Genomic DNA, 19,185 nt, shown 5'->3' on the forward strand with positions numbered 1-19,185 from the left:
TTCCCTTGGGGATCTTGTTAAAATGCAGAATCTGGTTCTGTAGGATGGGGCCTCAGACTCAGCATTTCTAACAAGCTCCCAGGTGATGCCAATGCTTCTGGTCACTATAACACATGCTGAGTGACAAGGGTTTATAGTAGGTAATGAAACATGCATATAGTCATAATACAAAGTAAGAATTAGTTAATACCACAGAAGTCCCATTAATTATCAGTAGAAACCTGAATCTGCTCCAACAAGACTGTCGTTGCCCTTTTCTACCTAAGTATTCCTTCTGATGCTTCTGTTGCTCTCTTTCTTGAATTTCATTTCTTCTGGGGTTGCTCACTGCAAGTGCTGTTTCTTAGCCTAGAATAGCTTTCTCCTTCTCCTTATACTAATTTTAACAATTTGTCAAGATTTATCTCCTGGGATTTCCCTAGTGGTGCAGTGGTTAAGAATCTGCCTGCCAATGCAGGGGACATGGGTTGGATCACTGGTCTGGGAAGATCCCACATGCCGCAGAGCAACTAAGCCCGTGCACCACAACTACTAAGCCTGCGCTCGAGAGCCGGAGAGCCACAACTACTGAAGCCTGTGCGCCTAGAGCCCATGCTCCGCAACAAGAGAAGCCACCGCAATGAGAAGCCCGAGCACCACAACAAAGAGTAGCCCCCACTCACCGAAACTAGAGAAAGCCCGTGCGCAGCGACGAAGACCCAATGCAGCCAAAAATAAATAAATGAAAATAAATTTTTTAAAAAAGATTTATCTCCTAATTATTCCCTCTTCCCTGGGGACCCAGTCAGCCTGACTGCTCCCCATAGCACTTAGTTTTAACCTCGAGCAATTACCACTACTACTTCCTTAGCTATCAGTTGCAAGTCCGTTTTCTTATTCCCTATAGGAACTCACCTCTCCGGGACGCCTGTCGAAAAGACGCTACAAAATGAAAACTTTTGGCGAACCTGAGGCCAGGTGAGGGGGCGGGGAAAAAAGCAATGCCGCTCCACCGGGTGCGGAGCACCAGAGCCCGTGACGGGACCCCGTGTCCTTCGGTGACCGTCCCCACCCGATGGCAATCCCTCAGGCTCAAGCAACCAAAGATCTCGGCGCAGTCTCGCCAGCGAAGCAGTCCTGGCCCCGCACGCGGTGGCTTGCGGAACCGGCGCCCCCGCCTGGCGCTGGAGACTGCGCGCGGCTGCCCACCATCGAGGCGACGGTGGCTAGAGAGGCCGGCGGGCCCCGGGCGCTGCCGCGGCGCGGCCGCAGGGAACGCGCGCGGGGCGACCCCGCGTCTCTGGCCTTGTAGCCATTTTAGGAGGAAACCCGGGTCGCTAGCCCGGGGCGTGGCTTCAATTTTAATAACTTTATTGGTGGCTTTATCAGCAGAACAGCCATCGCACCATTGGTCCCGGGAGGAGGCAGAGCATCGCGGGAGGTGACTGGGTTGGGAGCACCCCTGGGCAGTGAGCGCGGAGGGTGTGGGGGAGTTTCCGAAAGCGGGTTTCTTGAGCAGCGGGCAACTAGGGGGATTGGGGGTTCCTGGAGGCCAGGGAGGGAGGGCTCCCCTGCGCGCGGCTTTCCTGGGGCGGGGATTCCTTTGCCCGGGTCCCCAGACGCAGGGGCGGGGCAAGGGGCTCCCTAGACGCGACCGCCGGGGTCTCCCTAGCCCCGTGTTGTTCCCCACGGCAGGTGGCCCCCGACTCGAGCTGCACCGCCATGGGAAACACCACCAGCGACCGGGTGGCCGGGGAGCGCCACGGCGCCAAGGCTGCGCGCGCCGAGGGCTCCGGCGGCCATGCCCCGGGCAAGGAACATAAGATCATGGTGGGGAGCACCGATGACCCCAGCGTCTTCAGCCTGCCGGATTCCAAGGTGAGTGTCCCCACGCCCCCAGTTGGTGGCGATGCTGCAGTAGTCTGGGTGTCAGGGCTCCTCCTCCCTATTTTGATTTTTTCTTATCACACTGATCTGGGTTACGGTATTTAGAGTTAAAGGCTTTTTTCGGGGACGGAGATATTGAGTGGTAATTGCTTTCGCGGTGCTGCCTCAAATAGGATAGAGGCGGAGTTCTTGTTACTCGACTACTCTTTTGGCCACATTTTTAGGATGAGGCCAACAAACCTCCGCCCGGTCGCCCTTGGTTCTCCTAACAGGCACCCTCTTCTAGAGTACTGATGAATTTGTAGGTTGTGAGCCCTGGTGAAAAACTTCAGAGGGTAGGTTACCCGAGTTGCTGACCATAGGCGGCATTTCCTCACATTTGCCTTGAGGTAGGTAAATGAATTTCTTTTTCCTGATAACTGTTGTGTATCAGTATCATTTTTGCCCTTCCGAGAGCTCATCACTTCAGATCCTCTTCCCCTTTGGCATGGCTGTGAGCAGCAACCACTTGCTTATATGAATACTTTCTTCTAGTCATGCGGATCAATAAAGGACATTATTTGGTTGACTGCTGCTTAGTTTTCATCTCATACTTTACAGTTGTCTTGGCTGAGCTGCTTCTTTAACGTCCAGCTGCTTCTCAAGTGGGAGAGCAAATAATTCCAGGATTTCTCTAATTTCCGGTAGTACTTCATAATGTTACCGCGGCTGAAAATGGACAACCCACAGTTGCCCTGAAGACCTTGCTCTCAATCAAGGACTTTCAGGAAAGTGGCAACTTGTATTCACCCTACGGAAAGGATAGATGGAGCTGACAGCAATGTAATTACCATTCGAATGTTTCTAATCACTTTCAGAGTTGTAGGCATTAAATACATTAATTCCTCCTGGTAGTCTGACTAGAATAAAGTAGAAAAATGGAGGGGTTGGGGAGATTGGGGTAGGTTTGATGTTATCACTCATCCTGTCCCACCCATCTGGGGTTTTATTTTATTTACTCCTGTAAATAGAGAATAATTTGCCGGGTTGATAACACATGAAATGTGGATTCTACTGTTTATTTTCTTGGATCACAATTGAGAACATAATCACAAAGAGAAGTGAGGGTGATTTCTTGGGGTTTCTTCTTCGTTCCTTTCTTCCTTCTCCCACTTCAGGACTTCTTCCTCAACATTTGAGCCCTCTCCTCAGCCATCTGAATTTACTTCTTCAGAGCTTTCTCAAGGTGATTGTATTTTTACCAATTTCCTACATTGATGACTCAGGATTTAAGTACAGTGCATTTGTCAAACTGTGACTGCAGTAATCGGCGTCCTGAATAAAAGCCAGGTTGCTCTATCTGAAATGGAGCCTATTTTGGATCATTCTTTCCCTTACCTCAATCTTGACATTTGTGAAAGAAGAAAATTGGTTCAAATATTCCCAAGGTCACTTCCAAATCTAAGATTTTATAGTTCTCAATCTACTCTATTTCTTCACTCAATGTTTCACTTAAACATTTTTCAATTATAATTCTAATTGTTTTGCCTCTTTTCCTGATGATTTTGCTGACTATTTAACTTGGAGTAAACAATCTTTTTGCTAGTCAGCTGCACTCATGCCTACCACAGAAATGTCATGTCATACGTGGAAGGGCTTTCTTCCAAAGCTAGGCATATTAATAGTTTGTAGCTTTCAAATTCTAAACTGAAACTATTAAATCATACAAGTAAATAATAGAAACAGTGGCAGGCGGGTCTACATTGCTTCAAATACCAGCCTTCTTCGGTTTACTAGTTCAATGGTTTTCAGTCCTATTTGCACATTAGACTCACCTGAGATTTGTTTGAACACTGCATAGAAAATTTGAAACATTTTACATGTTTCAAAGTCAGGAGAACAGTGTAATGAACTCCTATATTAACTGTCATCCAGTTTAAACAATGATCAAATCATGAATTAATTTATGTCACCTATACCCCAATCCACTCTTCCCCCACCAATTATTTTGAAGCAAATCCCAGACCATCATATCGAATATTACTTTATCTGTAAATATTTTAGGATGTATCTCTAAAGATGAGGTTTCTTTCCTTATTTTTAATATAATTTCAGTATTATTGTCTGGGAAGCTTTTTAAAAATAGATTCCCAGGCCTTATATCTGAATCAGAATCTGAGGCATATATAATTGTTAGGCATATGTAAACATTTCTGTAATTCTAATGCAGCCTGTCGAATAAGAGTTCATTGCTTTGAGAAAATGGAGATCAAACTTTTCTCTTAAGCCACTTCCTTATATAATGTGAAAGTTCCTTCAATTCTCTTTCTCTGCTTGCTTTGGATTATGCTGCTACTGGTATCTCATAGTGTAGTTTTGAGGAATATTGAGAGACAGTATGGAAGGTAGTCTGCCTCAGCCATTTTGAAAGTAAAGCCCAAATGAATAAACTAGTCCTTTTGTTTTAAACCCACATTATTTTATTTGGTAATATTTTGGCTTGGTACCATATAGTCTTATTTACCAAAGTCATTTAAGCCAATCTGAAGTGGGGGTGAGCAAACTTTTTCTATAAAGGGCCAGACAGGTAATATTTTAGACTTTGCGGACCATACAGTCTCTGTCACAACTACTCACTTCTGCCATTGTAGCATGAAAGCAGCTGTAGAAAATGAGTAAATGAATGAGTGTGGCTATTTTCTGATGAAACCTTATTTGTAAAAGCATCTGGCTCACTGGCCATAGTTTGCCAATTCCTGTTCTGAAGGATGGTAATGAAAAGAAACTAAGTAAGGAGTCAATTTTTTTTCCGGAACCCTACATACTTCACTTGATATTGGAACCACTTTTTTAAAGGAAATTGTGTTTTTGATCTGATGCTTCTTGAGGCTCCAGAATTTTCATCCCTACTCCTGAAATAACTAGTACAAACCTGGCATAGGTGAGCAAGTAAGATTTCATAACCATTTCTCAAAATTTATGAAACCAATGATCTGATTTTTATATTTTTACTTTTTTTTTTTTTTTTTTTTTTGCGGTGCGCGGGCCCCTCACTGTTGTGGCCTCTCCCGTTGCGGAGCACAGGCTCCAGATGTGCAGGCTCAGTGGCCATGGCTCACGGTCCTAGCTGCTCTGCGGCATGTGGGATCTTCCCGGACCGGGGCACAAACCCGTGTCCCCTGCATTGGCAGGTGGACTCTCAACCACTGCGCCACCAGGGAAGCCCTGATTTTTATATTTTTAATGTCCTTTTGTAACCTATTAACTAAAGTGGAGATTATGAATTACTTATGAATTTTAGCATCTCTAATTTCTATTACAACTGATAAATTGAGAGCTGCTCATATTTGCATGTGGTTAACTTAATTATTTTTTGTAGAACCGTACTTTATTTTCATATTTTTTCTCCTAAGAGACACTCAGAAGCATATCATAATTGTCTGCCTATGAGTTAATCTGGTAAGAGGAAGTAAGGTTTTTTGTTTGTTTGTTTCTTAAGGGAAATCCTAAGGCTCTGAAAGAATGAGTGATATATGCAGACTCAGAAGTTAGGCTGTGATTTGGGTAGCCTTTGAGCATAAGCCATTTGACCATTTTGGTCCTAGATGAGTTCTTTTTCTATAGTTTGTTCAAAATCTGATTTAGTTCCTAATTTCAAGGCTTATTAATCCTTAGCAGAAACGTAGCACCCCTCTCTGCCCTAGGGAGGAGAGTGACCTTTTCAGAGTTCCTGGGTCACAATTTAGGGATGACCTAATCCTTCTTACAGCTCCCTGGGGACAAAGAGTTTGTATCATGGCAGCAGGATTTGGAGGACTCCGTAAAGCCCACACAGCAGGCCCGGCCCACTGTTATCCGCTGGTCTGAAGGAGGCAAGGAGGTCTTCATCTCTGGGTCCTTCAACAATTGGAGCACCAAGATTCCACTGATTAAGAGGTGAAGACAAGTGTCTTGGTTGAGTCTACAGGGTCCAGGAGTAGAGACTTGATTTCCTTTCTCCGGAGAGAGACCTGGCTGGACTACTCCTCTCCACCTGCTAGGGACTCTCTCTAGAACATTTTCTGTGACCAATAAGTATAGCTGTGACATTTTTTTCTAACCTCATAGTGAGTCAGAGATGTTTTACCACTTAGAATGTCATTTTCTTTAGGACTGTGTTAATACAAGTCCTTTCTATGCTTGTGGGAAGGCTTCCATAACTGCCTGAGTCCAGTTGCTCTGACTTCTGCACTAAAACAAAACACACTGTAAAGTTCTAGGTAGTAATGTTGTTTGTTGCTTTCAGAGCAACAGTGAATTATGTAACTGGTTATGGCCCTTTGTATATAGGTAATTTTCTAGAATCTGCTCAACAAAATACGGAAAGGGTACCCTGAGGCACTTCTTATCCTGAACCTACTTGCTATCTTATTTACATTCATGAGGGATCCGTTTTGCTGAAGCAAAATAGTTGTACTAAGGTGGAACATTCGGGAGGATTAACATCTTTATTGTTCTTTTCCAGATATTAGTTAAGAACTAAAGTTATTGGGAGGGGCTAGCAAATACATGCTCAAGGTGATATAAAAAAGGAGAATGGGTTTATAAATTATTTTTTACTACAGGGGTTGCAATCACTTAAGAATGCGGGAGATCATTGGTATGATATTGTGATTGCCTCGTGGTTTTTACATTTATATTCTGTCTTCTAATAGAAATTTGGCCTATTTAACTTTCTGTTTTCTTCTATAGCCATAATGACTTTGTTGCCATCCTGGACCTCCCTGAGGGAGAGCACCAGTACAAGTTCTTTGTGGATGGACAATGGGTTCATGATCCATCAGAGGTAAGGCCTTGATCTCCGAGGGTAACCACTGACTTAACAGTCTCCTTTAAACTATCATTCCCCTTGGTGTCAAACATCATTGCAGTCAGGATTGATAGGCTCCTATACTGTTGGATTTCTTTCCTGATAAAAGATGGTGGTGCCAAGTATGATCCCTTTTAAAAAGAGAAGAATTGAATAGAAGAGATGTATTTGAAATGGGGTTTCATGAATTTTTTTTTCCATTCATTGTTTCAGCCTGTGGTTACCAGTCAGCTTGGCACAATTAACAATTTGATCCATGTCAAGAAATCTGATTTTGAGGTGTTTGATGCTTTAAAGCTAGATTCAATGGAAAGCTCAGAGACATCTTGTCGAGGTAATTTTGTAGTATTTGCTCTTTCTTGATCTGTTTTTCTTATAATGCGTGTTTCTTCCCAAGAGTGGTTTTTGTTTGTTTTTTCATTTTCTCCTTAGGAATCTTATGAATTGTATGTATATGTTTCTCCTATAAACATTAGGTCCTTGTATTCAAGAAAAAAATCTGTCTAGTGTATTTGATTTCAAACTTTTTAACCAGTAGGTTTACACTGTAACCCAATACACACTCACAGTAGCACAAGTCTTACAGTATAATATTTGCCTTTATTACATGTAAAGCACTCTATTTTCTATTTTATCCTTCTTTTTATAAACCACTAATGGGCTATGGTCTATAGTTTAAAAAGCTATTTCTAGTAATATTTCAAGTTTTTCATTGACCTTTGAGAGTATCAACTAGCAGGGGCTAGCTGTGTCTCATATGCCTTGTTTAGCTAGCTGCCTCAGCTTAATCCTGCCAGTTTGATAGCTCAGTTGGCAGTTCTATAATTTTATAGGGCCCTACATATATGGCAGTTTTTTTGGGGAAAAGGGTTATAAAAACCTCACATTTCCTTTTTTTTTTTTTAATTCTTTTAAAAATTTATTTATTTATTTATTTATTTTGGCTGTGCCGTGTCCTAGTTGCGGCACACAGGCTCTTTGTTACAGCACGCGGGATCTTTTAGTTACAGCAGGTGGACTTCTTGCGGCATGCATGCAGGATCTAGTTCCCAACCAGGGATCAAACCCGGGCCCCCTGCAGTGGGAGCATGAAGTCTTACCCATTGGACCACCAGGGAAGTTCCAAAACCTCACATTTCTTTTGTGTATATGTTAACTGAAGTTTTGTAAGTTTTGGGTTAAAAAAAAAATCCCTTCATAGAGGAAAAGACCTGTATCCTTTTGTTTCTCCCAATGCTTTTTCCAAGGCCTTCATCTCTCCTTACATTAGCTATAAAACCAGAAAAGTGATTTGCTATCTATACTCACAGTTACCAATTTTGTTGTTTTACAATAAAGGCTATGACTGTCTAAAGAACTGTGTTTCCAGTAAGCACACTTCTCCCTTGTGAGTTCAAAGCCTGCCTCTGCTACTAACTAGCTTTGCATCACGGACAACTCCTTCAACCCTTTTGGTTCTTGGTTCCTTATCAGTAAAATCAGAGGCTTAGACTCTCAGCGATTCACAGCTGAGGAGACACAATACCTGAAGTGAGACATATTAGAATCTCAGGACACAAGAGTGGCTTATGCAATTTCTAAAAGAATAATCAGTAGTGTAACAATTGTTTAGGAAAATTACAAAGATATTGTTTTCGTTATATAAGCTCAGAAAGTAAGGCTGGACATTGTTCTTAACTGGTGGCGCAGAGATTTAAAAGAGTTTAAAAATACTGAATTGAATGATGAGCCCACTAGTTACTCTAAATTTTTGCATTATATGATTCTAGCAAAGCAACCAATGAATAATAGACATATAATCATAATTATAGAGAAAGAGGACTAGCATACTTTTGATATTTCTCTCTTCCCACTTTCACCCAATTTCCTGATCCACTGAGGCAGGGTTTAGAATACATTTTATTAGGAATCTTCAGATAATGGGTTTTAATCTGCACTCAGTGACCATCTTTGCCATGTATGTGACTTTGGGTAAATGACTTAACCATTTTTTTTCCTGATGGAAAGGGAAAAAAAAAAAAACTGTTCTATGTACTTGCAAAGAGTGTTTTTGTGGATCTATGACAAAATAACTGAGAGTACTTTGAAAAGTTTCAAGTTCTATACATTTTTAAGATTGTTTAATATAACAATATTTTTGCTACTCTTTTCTTTTGTCCCACGTATATTTAATTGAAATCTGAGTTCTTATGCTGAACTGGTTATTAAAATCCTTTTTACTAGAAACTGTAAAAAACATTAAAAATTTTTAAGCAAAAAATTATAGTTCTCTTCATTTTTGTATATTTCTATTCTTATCTGCATACATTTTTTCCATTTTTTTAAGATATAATTTCACACGCCATAAAATTCACTCTGTTAAGGTGTGCAATCCAGTAAGTTTTAGTATATTCACAGAGTTGTGCAACCATCATTGCTATATAATTCCAGAGTTTTGTTTTGTTTTGTTTTGTTTGGCTGCGCTGTGTCTTCACTGCTGCACATGGGCTTTCCCTAGTTGCAGCGAGCGGGGGCTACTCTTCGTTGCAGTGTGTGGGCTTCTCACTGCAGTGGCTTCTCTAGTTGCAGAGCACGGGCTCTAGGCACATGGGCTCAGTAGTTGTGGCTTGTGGGCTCTAGAGCACAGGCTCAGTAGTTGTGGCACATGGGCTTAGTTGCTCTGCAGCATGTGGCATCTTCCCGGACCAGGGATCAAACCCATGTCCCCTGCATTGGCAGGCGGATTCTTAACCACTGGACCACCAGGGAAGTCCAAATTCCAGAGTATTTTAATCACCCCCAAAAGAAACCCCATCCCCATTAGCAGTCACTTCCCATTGCCTCCTCCCCTCCGCCTCTGGCAACCACAAATCTACTTTGTGTCTCTATGGATTTGCCTATTTTGGACATTTCATATAAATGGGATCATACACTATGTGGTCTTTTGTGTCTGGCTTCTTTCACTTAACATAATGTTTTTAGAGTTCATCCATGTTGTAATATATATAATTACTTCATTCCTTTTTATGGCTGAATAAAATTCCATTGTATGGATATACCATTTTATTTATCCATTCATTAGCTGACGGACATTTGGATTGTTTCCACTTTTTGTCTGTTACAAATAATGGTGTTATGAACATTTGTGTTCAAGTTTTTGTGTGGGCATATGTTTTCATTTCTCTTGGGCATGTACCCAGGAGTATAATTTCTGGGTCATATGGTAACTTCATGCTTAACTTTTGGAGGAACTGCCAAACTGTTCTCCAAAGTGGTGCAACATTTTACATTCCAACCAGCAATGGGAATAATACAAAGGTTCCAATTTTTCCATATCATCGCCAATAATTATTATTTTCTGTCTTTTTTTATTCTAGCCATCTTAATGAGTGTGAAGTGGTATCTCATTGTGGTTTTGATTTGCATTCCCCTAATGACTACTACATTGTTATTAATTTTTCCTTTTTGTTGCAGTCATCGTAGTATCAGTAGTCTTAGAGTTTATAACCTTGTTGCTTGACTGGAAAAAAGAACAAATCTAATATTTTCATATTGTTTGGTAGTTTATAAGGCATTGTCACATCTGTTGTCTCATTTGATTCCTATAAAAGCACTGTGAAATAGGGCAGAGATTGTTATTTTCATTTTATGAATGAAGAAACTGACTATAGTAGAGGGATTTTGCCCAAGTAATACAATTGATAAATAGAGTAGCTCTTCCCTGAACCTACATCTTTTACCCCTCATCTCCTCCCCTATCCTTCACGTCATGTTACCATGTTGAGGAACTTCATGGTTTATGTTCAGGATGACGCAGACTTTTTCTTTGTTTGCCTTGCAGTTGTAGACCCAACAAGTCACAAGTTTATGATTCTTTTTTTTTTTTTTTCTTTTTGCGGTATGCGGGCCTCTCACTGCTGTGGCCTCTCCCGTTGCGGAGCACAGGCTCCGGATGCGCGGGCCCAGCGGCCATGGCTCACGGGCCCAGCGGCTCCGCGGCATATGGGATCCTCCCAGACCGGGGCACGAACCCGTATCCCCTGCATCGGCAGGCGGACTCTCAACCACTGCGCCACCAGGGAGGCCCTATGATTCTTGACTTCTACCATATTTAATATTAGCTGCCATGTACTGACAGTTTTATCATGCATCTTTAATAGCTCTCCAACTTACCCTTATATTTGATTAAATATCTTCCAGACCTTTCCAGCTCACCCCCAGGGCCTTATGGTCAAGAAATGTATGTGTTTCGATCAGAGGAGAGATTCAAATCCCCACCCATCCTGCCTCCTCACCTTCTCCAAGTTATTCTTAACAAGGACACTAACATATCTGTGAGTATCCTAAGAGTATTTCTGGGGCATCTGGGGCTTACTAGGACCATTTGAGCTACAGTGTAGTAATCCTAGAGGTTGGGATTATTACAAAGGTGTGTTGAGTATAAATCATATACGTATCAGTAGCTTTACAAGTTCCTTTTTCCCGGGCTGAGTTGCAACTTTTCCAAATACTGTTACCAAAATTCATAGTTGTCTTCTGGTCCTAATATATCAGGCTCAGAGCTATGGATTGCTAGAACCAGTTTCTAAGACTTCTATTCCAACATAGGATAAGGAGTATTTATCATTTGGGGATATCCAAGAGAAGTATATTTTTCATATAATTTACATTTCTAGTCAATTCACTTGATTCCCACTAAGATTATTTTTGCCTCTTACACAAATCTTCTTTATGTGTTGTGGGCAAGGTCTGTTAAAGAGGATGAATAGATAGTGAGGCTAAGGGTTTCTGCCCTGGACTCAGAATTTTCCTGATTTTCTGTAATGAGAATGTGTTATTTATATATACTAGGATGAGTGCATTATTTAAAAGAAATAATACATTCTAGTTTTGAGTTTCTCAATAGTCCCAAAGATCTCTGAGGAAGAATAAACTGGTTTAGGATTGTGCATTTAACCCCATTTAGTGGGGGTTTTTTTGGTTTGTTTTTTTTTACCCCTCTTAGTGTGATCCAGCCTTGCTCCCTGAGCCCAATCATGTTATGCTGAACCATCTCTATGCATTGTCCATTAAGGTAAGTGGTGGGCCTGGTTCTTCACATAGTTACCCAAAATGGGAGGGGAAGAGTTGAACACGTGTTCCCTAGTGGCTACTTGCTCTGCTACTTCACTGAAGCTGAAGCTGGCAGTAATGGTCAAATTATAGGAGAAGAAGTTTCTTTTTTTAACTAGTGGGTTTGTTTGTTTTAAATTTTAGTCTCGATATCTGAGTTCTGGCTAGCTGAATTGTGCTGTGATTGAATGAACTTTTTTGCTTCCTGGTTTCTTTTTGGGTAGCTATAACCTTTGCACCACCTACTTAATTAAGTTTGAGTTCATAGTACTAGAATTTCATTTACAGAAAAAGCAAGTTTACCTTCCAGTTCAAAGAATGCTTGAATGTGATATTAAGGCTTCCACTTTTTTAAAGGTGGACATGAGCTGCTTTCAGGTGCCTGAGTCATATATACCCAAGTGCTTGCATCTTTCCTATACACTACTTAAAGGAGAAATGTGACCAGACTTGCCCTGTCCCCCCCATCCCTGTTCCAACTCTTAGAATGCTTCTTGGTTTCTCTGCTGCTTTAGATTCTGGATTGAAAATATCTGTTCAGTCTTGTCATGTCTTTGTGGTCTGGCTATTGGAATAATATTTTATACAGTTCTGTAGTTACCAAACTAAGCTGAACATCACCAGAATCACTTGGGGGAAGTTTGGGAAAATATAGATTCAAAGGCTCCATCCCCAGGGATTCTGAATAAGTGTATCTAGGATGGGCCTCAGTAATTTTTTTAAGCTGCTTATATTTCTTAGATGTGCAGCCAGATTAGGGAAATCACTGATACAGCTGTCTTTAACAGATTAAGTGATACTTATTAAATATATATTATTGAATTTAATTTTTATAATAACCTTATGGGATAAGTATTATTTTTTAACCCTGTTTTATAGATAAAGAAACTAAGGCTCATAGAAGGTCGTATTGCCAATAAGTACCAGCGAGAGGACTGAGGTCCAGTCCTCCCATCCTTATTCCATGTCCCTGCCTAGAGACCATTGTGCTGGTTCTTCCAAGTAGATCTTTCTCTCACCCACTTCTCATTTCCACCAAACTCTTTCTGGAGTTGAATTTTTTACCTGCCTTGCTTCTGTCATTTTTAGGCTGTGATCTGCATACTGTGGTCACAGAATGTCAATCTGAGAAGTATTCATTGTAGATGATACAATATAGAGGAAAATAGGAAGAGGCACTGGTTTCTTAATTGGTTTGCTTGGGTTCTTTGTGATATAACTGAATTTTGCTTCCTGTATCTGCTCTTTGGCTATCAGGTGATGTCCACAGGTCTGCCATCTCTTTCTATGGTACACCCAGGGTCTGTAACACTGCTTGGGAAATGATACCTCTTACTCTTCACACTGGTTCTGACCCAGGTCAAGGTCTTGATTGTTTTGGTTCAGCTTGGCCTTGACCTATCCCTGGTTCTCTCAGATTGTTTAAGCTGTTTGGAATTGATCCATTGGACTGAGTGTCTTTCCAAGGAGGATTTTAGGGTCCACTTTGTTCAAGGATAGAAGATGATTCCTAAGTCCCCTCTTGATCAGAGATGACTTTTTTTAAAGTTCATCCCTGGTATTAAATGGGGCTTGGAAATGGTTTTTCAAAAGGATCACTGTCCTTTTTTCTCATTGCTTTTAAGACTTCCTTCTGGAGATAGATATCAGGATATTTCTTTTTTTCCCATCATAGTTTTTTGGGGGTTTTTTTGTTTTTTTGCGGTATGTGGGCCTCTCACTGTTGTGACCTTTCCCATTGCGGAGCACTGGCTCTGGACATGCAGGCTCAGCGGCCATGGCTCACGGGCCCAGCCACTTCGCGGCATGTGGGATCTTCCCAGACCGGGGCACGAACCCGTGTCCCCTGCATCGGCAGGCGGACTCTCAACCACTGCGCCACCAGGGAAGCCCTTTTTTTCCATCATAGTTTTAAGCCCAGTATTTGAATGTGAGGTGGGGAAGGAAGTGAGGTAGGAGACTAATATTTTTTCAGCACCTACTTTCTCTGTCAGATATTTTCATGTAATCATCAGAGCCGTATTAATGGTAGGTGTTATCCTTTATAATGATGAGAAAAAACTTAGAGACATTAAGTAGATTATTGAAGGTCACAAACAGAGTAACAGTAGGAGTCAGGATCAAAACTTAAATTGATTTGAATCCAAAACCAACCTTTTTTTATAATATCAAACTAACTGTGTTAAAAGTGAGCAGTTGTGAAGGATTAATGGCTGGGAACAGCTGCCTACATCCTGAACTAGTGAATTAACTACATATGTTTATTTCCCTTGCAGGACAGTGTGATGGTCCTTAGCGCAACCCATCGCTACAAGAAGAAGTATGTCACTACTCTGCTGTACAAGCCCATCTGAAGGGATTCCTTCCTGCCTCCCAGGATTCAGGAGAAGCATCTCCCTTGCCTTTCTGGACTAGACCAGTCTTACCTGGGACTGGAAGGCTGATTTGCTTTGAGGCTAATATGTATGTTTCAGAGCCTCTGAGTAGGATGCTCTGCTTTTGCATTTGATTGCAAATGAGATCTTTAGGAGTTCATGGAATTTATTTTAAGAAAAAATCATACACACACACACACACACACACACGCGCGCGCGAGGAAAGTTAATGGAAGCCTCCTAGCTAGATGTATTCTCTCTGCCTGTGGGAACTCACCAAGACCTGTTGGGGAGAGCTGCAGGAAGAACCATTACAGGAAGCTTTTTTCCTAAAGTGAATAAAGAGCAAACTCTCAGGATCCTTGTTGGGTGGAGATTCTATCACTGCTACCTTGGCTCTCCAAGGGATGGACTTGTGCCAGACTGCTGCCCTACTTACAGCTGCCTCCTTGCAGGAGCAGCTTTTCTTGCATGGGTTCTCTGTATTCCCAGAGTATGTGCACAATCTGTGTTTTTTATATGATACCAGGTACCCCACAAGAACCCTTTTTCCTCTCATTTCACATTCTTGCTTTGTTAACCTCCTTCAGATCCTATATTTGACCCTTGCCTAACACAAAACTCAGTGGGTAAGTGACCCCTTTCAGAGGCTGTGTGAGACCTGACCCACGTTACAGACTAGGGCTGCCACAAAGTCTCCTTTTTAAGCTCAGCACAGGCCCATGACACTTTGTTACCACTTATTTTAACTTCTACTGAAGAAAATATGGCTCAGCATTATATGAAAGGCAGAATGCAGGTCTACTTTTTTGTTTTGGTTTGGTGCCACAGTTCAGGCTGTATTGGCACATTCCCATACTTTTTCCCACCTGGTTTGGCCCTGCTTCCATGTTTTCTTTCACAGAGCAGATTGCTTTGAAGGTGGGAGTGAAACTGGGGGAAACTTCATGTCTTTCGTCCTTGGAAGATTTTTATGGGCCTACATTTTTCTTTTATTAAAAATGCCTTTTCATTGGTCTTAAGAGACTGCATTTGGAGAACTTCAGGCTTATGATAAATTGCTTCCAATATTTTCTTCTCTAGTCTGGCCCCCTACAGTCTTACATTAATGAAGCTGACTCTATGTACATCATTACAGTAAACATTGCTCTAGATACATACCCATTCAGGCTCATTTCATGCACCTAAAAGGGTCCCTCAACTTAAAGATTCATTAAGCCTAGAGGCAAGAAATTACCCTTGGTGTTCCCAGCCATGAAAAGTATCCATTTCATGCACTAAATGCTAACAGAGTTATCTTGTTCTTCCGTATCTTGCAGAAAGTGTTGATGAAGTGGGGTCAGTGATTTCCATTTGCGGAGTAAAAAGTATCTATTCAGTCCACTCTTGAGACTCAGAGATAAGATATTTTCCCCCAAGTTTCTGTGGCTCTTCCATTACAGATAAATGCAAGCCAAACATTCAATACTGAAGGAGGCTAAACTTGTTGCTGGAGAGGCTCCTTGACTGCTAAGATGAGCCCAGCCCCACTGAAAGGGCACCCACAGGTAAATTAGCTACCTCCTGTCTTTCGCATGTAAAGCTGATGATACAGTTGTCTTCGGGTATGTAGCACTCGTAGATCCTGTGTGTGATGCAGTAGAGTATGGGATTGTTGTCTTGTTGGGAATGCAGATTGCTAAGTGCTTTGGTGGTTAGTTGCTGAGAGTAAATACTGCTTTAGCCACTCAAGGCCACCATCTGCCTCAAAAGGCTTTTGTGGAGAACGTTTTACGGTTCCAATCACTTTTAGAATGGTGTGCCATTTAAAAAATCCAGGCCAAATTCTGTTACTACCAACTCTCAGGATCTACATTGTCTTCAGTTATACTAGAATTTTTTTTCCATTACCCATTAAACAAGTGGGCCACTTAGGAGGATTTAAAATCTTGGTTGTCACCTAGAGGATTGTGTTGTACTCATATGTCTTGTCAGCAGTATTGACATGTAATTGTCTCTGTGTTCCTGTATTAAAATCTCTATTCTGCACAGATAGATCATTAGAGTGTGGCAGGAAAAGAGATTCCTTCCATTTCTCTCAGGCCAGAGGCTTCTGTGAAATGGGTCTGTCTCCAGTGACAGTAGGTTTTGGTGCTGGTGACCTTCAGATCTTTCTAATCTGGAAATGTGTAGAAAGTGTCAGTTTTCCAAATTCTGAGGTAATCTTTCAGCCAGATGTGGAACTGGAGCCTACCAGCTGGTATGGAAAGGGATCAGTAAGAGGAATTGGATGATGTCCCTTCTCTGTACTGCTGATTAACATACCAGGGCCTTGAGAATTCCTATCATACTCTCAGTCTGTCCCCTAGAAACAGTTCTAGAAGGTTGAGAGGGAGGGAGGAAGGTACCCAAGAGTACAGTTCACTCATTCTTTTATATTGGTTAAAGGGATAGTTTATTTTCTGCAGAAGAATTTGACAGATTTTGAAAATGAATAAAGGAAAAAAATTTTTTAGGGTTTTTTTAAATTTGTTTTGCCTATAAGAGTTTCACAGTCAAAGAGTAAGAATGTAATTCTTAGGGAGGGCTGACTCTTGAACTGTATCATGGTTTAGGAGTTATGGGAAAAAGAAAGAGTAACTGAGCTGAGGAGTGGTACTAGGAAAGTTAAGGCTTAAGTAACTCGGAACTAAAAATATCCTTTTTTAAATTAAATCAAACATATACCTGTGTCTTTGGATCTCATTGTACAGAATTTATGGTATAAAAAATCTTTTTCTTGTTTCTATTTTCTACACCTTCTCCTATGTTGTGCTTTAACTTCATGTGTCAGGCAGACTTTACCAGGGTCTAAAGTCATACATTACCTAAAACAAATATTAGTCATCTTGCTGGTAAGGAGAACTTCTGTGTCATGGTTATTAGCTTGTTTTAAGCTTAGAGTTGAATGGGATTTAATCACTGTAGGTAAAGCCCCTGAAGGTCATACCTGGCCTCAACAGTGTTGGCTTTTTTTCAAAACAGTGCTTACATATGGTAAAGAAGCTCTGTAAAAGAAGAATCCAAGAGAGGTTTCTGACAGGATCCTACAAACCCAGGCTCACTCACTTCACCCCAATTATTTCTAGTCTCGTAGACCTAATGGATCTGAGATAAAATCTTTGAAAAGTGTTGGTACTCCACATATGCTGCTAAAATGAAGTTAAATTCAGAAAGAAGTGTTACCTCTAGACTGGGCTTATATTAATCTGGGTATAAATGAAGGAGACATATTAATGATAGAATCCCCTGCTGTTAATTGGGGAAGTAGAGTTTTTAAATTTTTGACCTCAACTAAAAATGATATGCAATAGTCTATGTTTGTGTATGTTTGAAATATATTCTATTCTCAGAGATTTCTAAATCCTCACGTTCTAGTGATTTGGGGCCTAGGCTTAAGAGCAGATACACAGTTGGTTCCTGCATTATTGTGGCTCATTCTTAAAGCCAAGTTGTTGCTGTCTTCTAGGAACAGCTGACTCTAGTTACCCATGAGATGGAGGACCTGGGAGGGATAGGAGTTAGGGTCTTTTAAAACTCTGGATCTAGGCATTTGTCTCTCCTTAAGCACCAGTCACAACTGGAGGTTGAAGGGCTGTGATTTCTGCAATGAACTCAAACTTTTGGAGTAAAAAGGCCAAATCTTTAAAAGTTATAAGAAAACAGAAAGAAAAGGAAAGAACTCCAAGAGTCTGTTACTTATGAAATCCAATTCTTCGCAGTGGAATCCCTCTAGGATTCAAATTTGGGCTTTGTCTTGATTTGCTTTACTCAGTTGTGCTTTTTTTTTTTGTGGTACACGGGCCTCTCACTGCTGTGGCCTCTCACGTTGCGGAGCACAGGCTCCGGACGCACAGGCTCAGCGGCCATGGCTCACGGGCCCGGCCACTCCGCGGCATGCGGGATCTTCCCAGACTGTGTCCGTGTCCCCTGCATCGGCAGGTGGACTCCCTATCACTGTGCCACCAGGGAAGCCCCTCAGTTGTGCTTTGAATGAATAAGTTTTGTTAAAAATTAAATTTTGTTTTAGTTCCAACATTAGTTGGAGTCGAATTTTGTGTGGCACAGTGCTTCTGCAGTAAGATTGATATGAAAAACTAAATGCTATGTGGATTTTATAGTCAGGTTAAAATGGTCGAGGAGGTACCTACTATAAGTATTACATTATGTGTTCATCATCTTATTTCTTTTCTATTCCCATCTACAGAACACCTACCCAGGTTGTGGTTTTAGAACAGCCAAAGCTCACTAATGTTGATTAGTCCTAATCTCCACACTGGGCCCCATATGTGAAACTTGTTTAAATTTTGGTAAATTGGAGAATGTTGGTTGTTACTACACTGAAGCATTTTGAGTGAGTACAGCTCTGTTATAAAGGGGGAATAAGACTATAAAGGGAATTAAACATGTGAGTCCTCCTTTAAATGGTGCTTTTTGTAACCTTTAGTGCTGCGACACAGAGCTGCTTTTCAGTATTTCACGAAGGAGTGGCATACAAGAATGAATTTTAAAGCTTTTCTCCAAATGTAATTTTTCACCGGACTCTGACATGTCTGAAAATTATGTGATATAACACATACAGAAATGTGAGCGTTTTTTTTCCGTAAAACTGTTGAATAAAAGTATTATACAGCAATAATATTTGAGTTCTTCATTGATTACTGATTATATTATCAAGACCTATCCACTCAGCCTCAGGATCTAAAGAATGTAAATTGCCACACAGATACTTTTGAATAAAGAGAAAAGTAATAGGTATATGGGACAATGGTGTCATCCATCCATCTGCCACCTTTCCTCTTCTTTTTGTTCCAGGCTATGCCAAAATTAACTAGAGGAATGCAAACTCTGATTTGATTTTTAGCACTTTCTGTAAACTGCACACTTAGATATCATCCTGTGCTGGATTAGCTGAGATCCTAGTCTAATGATTTTCAACCCTGGCTGACATTAATACTACCTATACAGATTCTATAAAAATATTGATGCCCAGTCTACTACCTCCAC

General features: G+C 41.1%; 1 protein-coding gene across 2 annotated transcripts; it reads left to right on the forward strand.

Annotated features, from left to right (window-relative positions):
- The first annotated feature begins 1,326 nt into the window (after nucleotides 1–1,326).
- On the forward strand, nucleotides 1,327–18,817 carry PRKAB2 (protein kinase AMP-activated non-catalytic subunit beta 2). Of its 2 annotated transcripts, none has more exons than XM_081225923.1 (8): nucleotides 1,327–1,420; nucleotides 1,675–1,857; nucleotides 5,615–5,781; nucleotides 6,577–6,670; nucleotides 6,908–7,028; nucleotides 10,874–11,007; nucleotides 11,679–11,747; nucleotides 14,062–18,817. In XM_081225923.1, the coding sequence occupies exons 2-8, from the start codon at nucleotides 1,702–1,704 to the stop codon at nucleotides 14,137–14,139; spliced, it is 819 nt and encodes a 272-aa protein (XP_081082049.1). In that variant the 5' UTR covers nucleotides 1,327–1,420; nucleotides 1,675–1,701; the 3' UTR covers nucleotides 14,140–18,817. The 2 variants fall into 2 exon arrangements, with proteins under 2 accessions (XP_081082049.1, XP_081082050.1); XM_081225924.1 differs by having other exon boundaries at nucleotides 1,414–1,448.
- The last annotated feature ends 368 nt before the right edge of the window (nucleotides 18,818–19,185 follow it).

This window comes from Mesoplodon bidens (assembly GCF_964165515.1).
Source record: "Mesoplodon bidens genome assembly, chromosome: 2".
NCBI lineage: Eukaryota > Metazoa > Chordata > Mammalia > Artiodactyla > Ziphiidae > Mesoplodon > Mesoplodon bidens.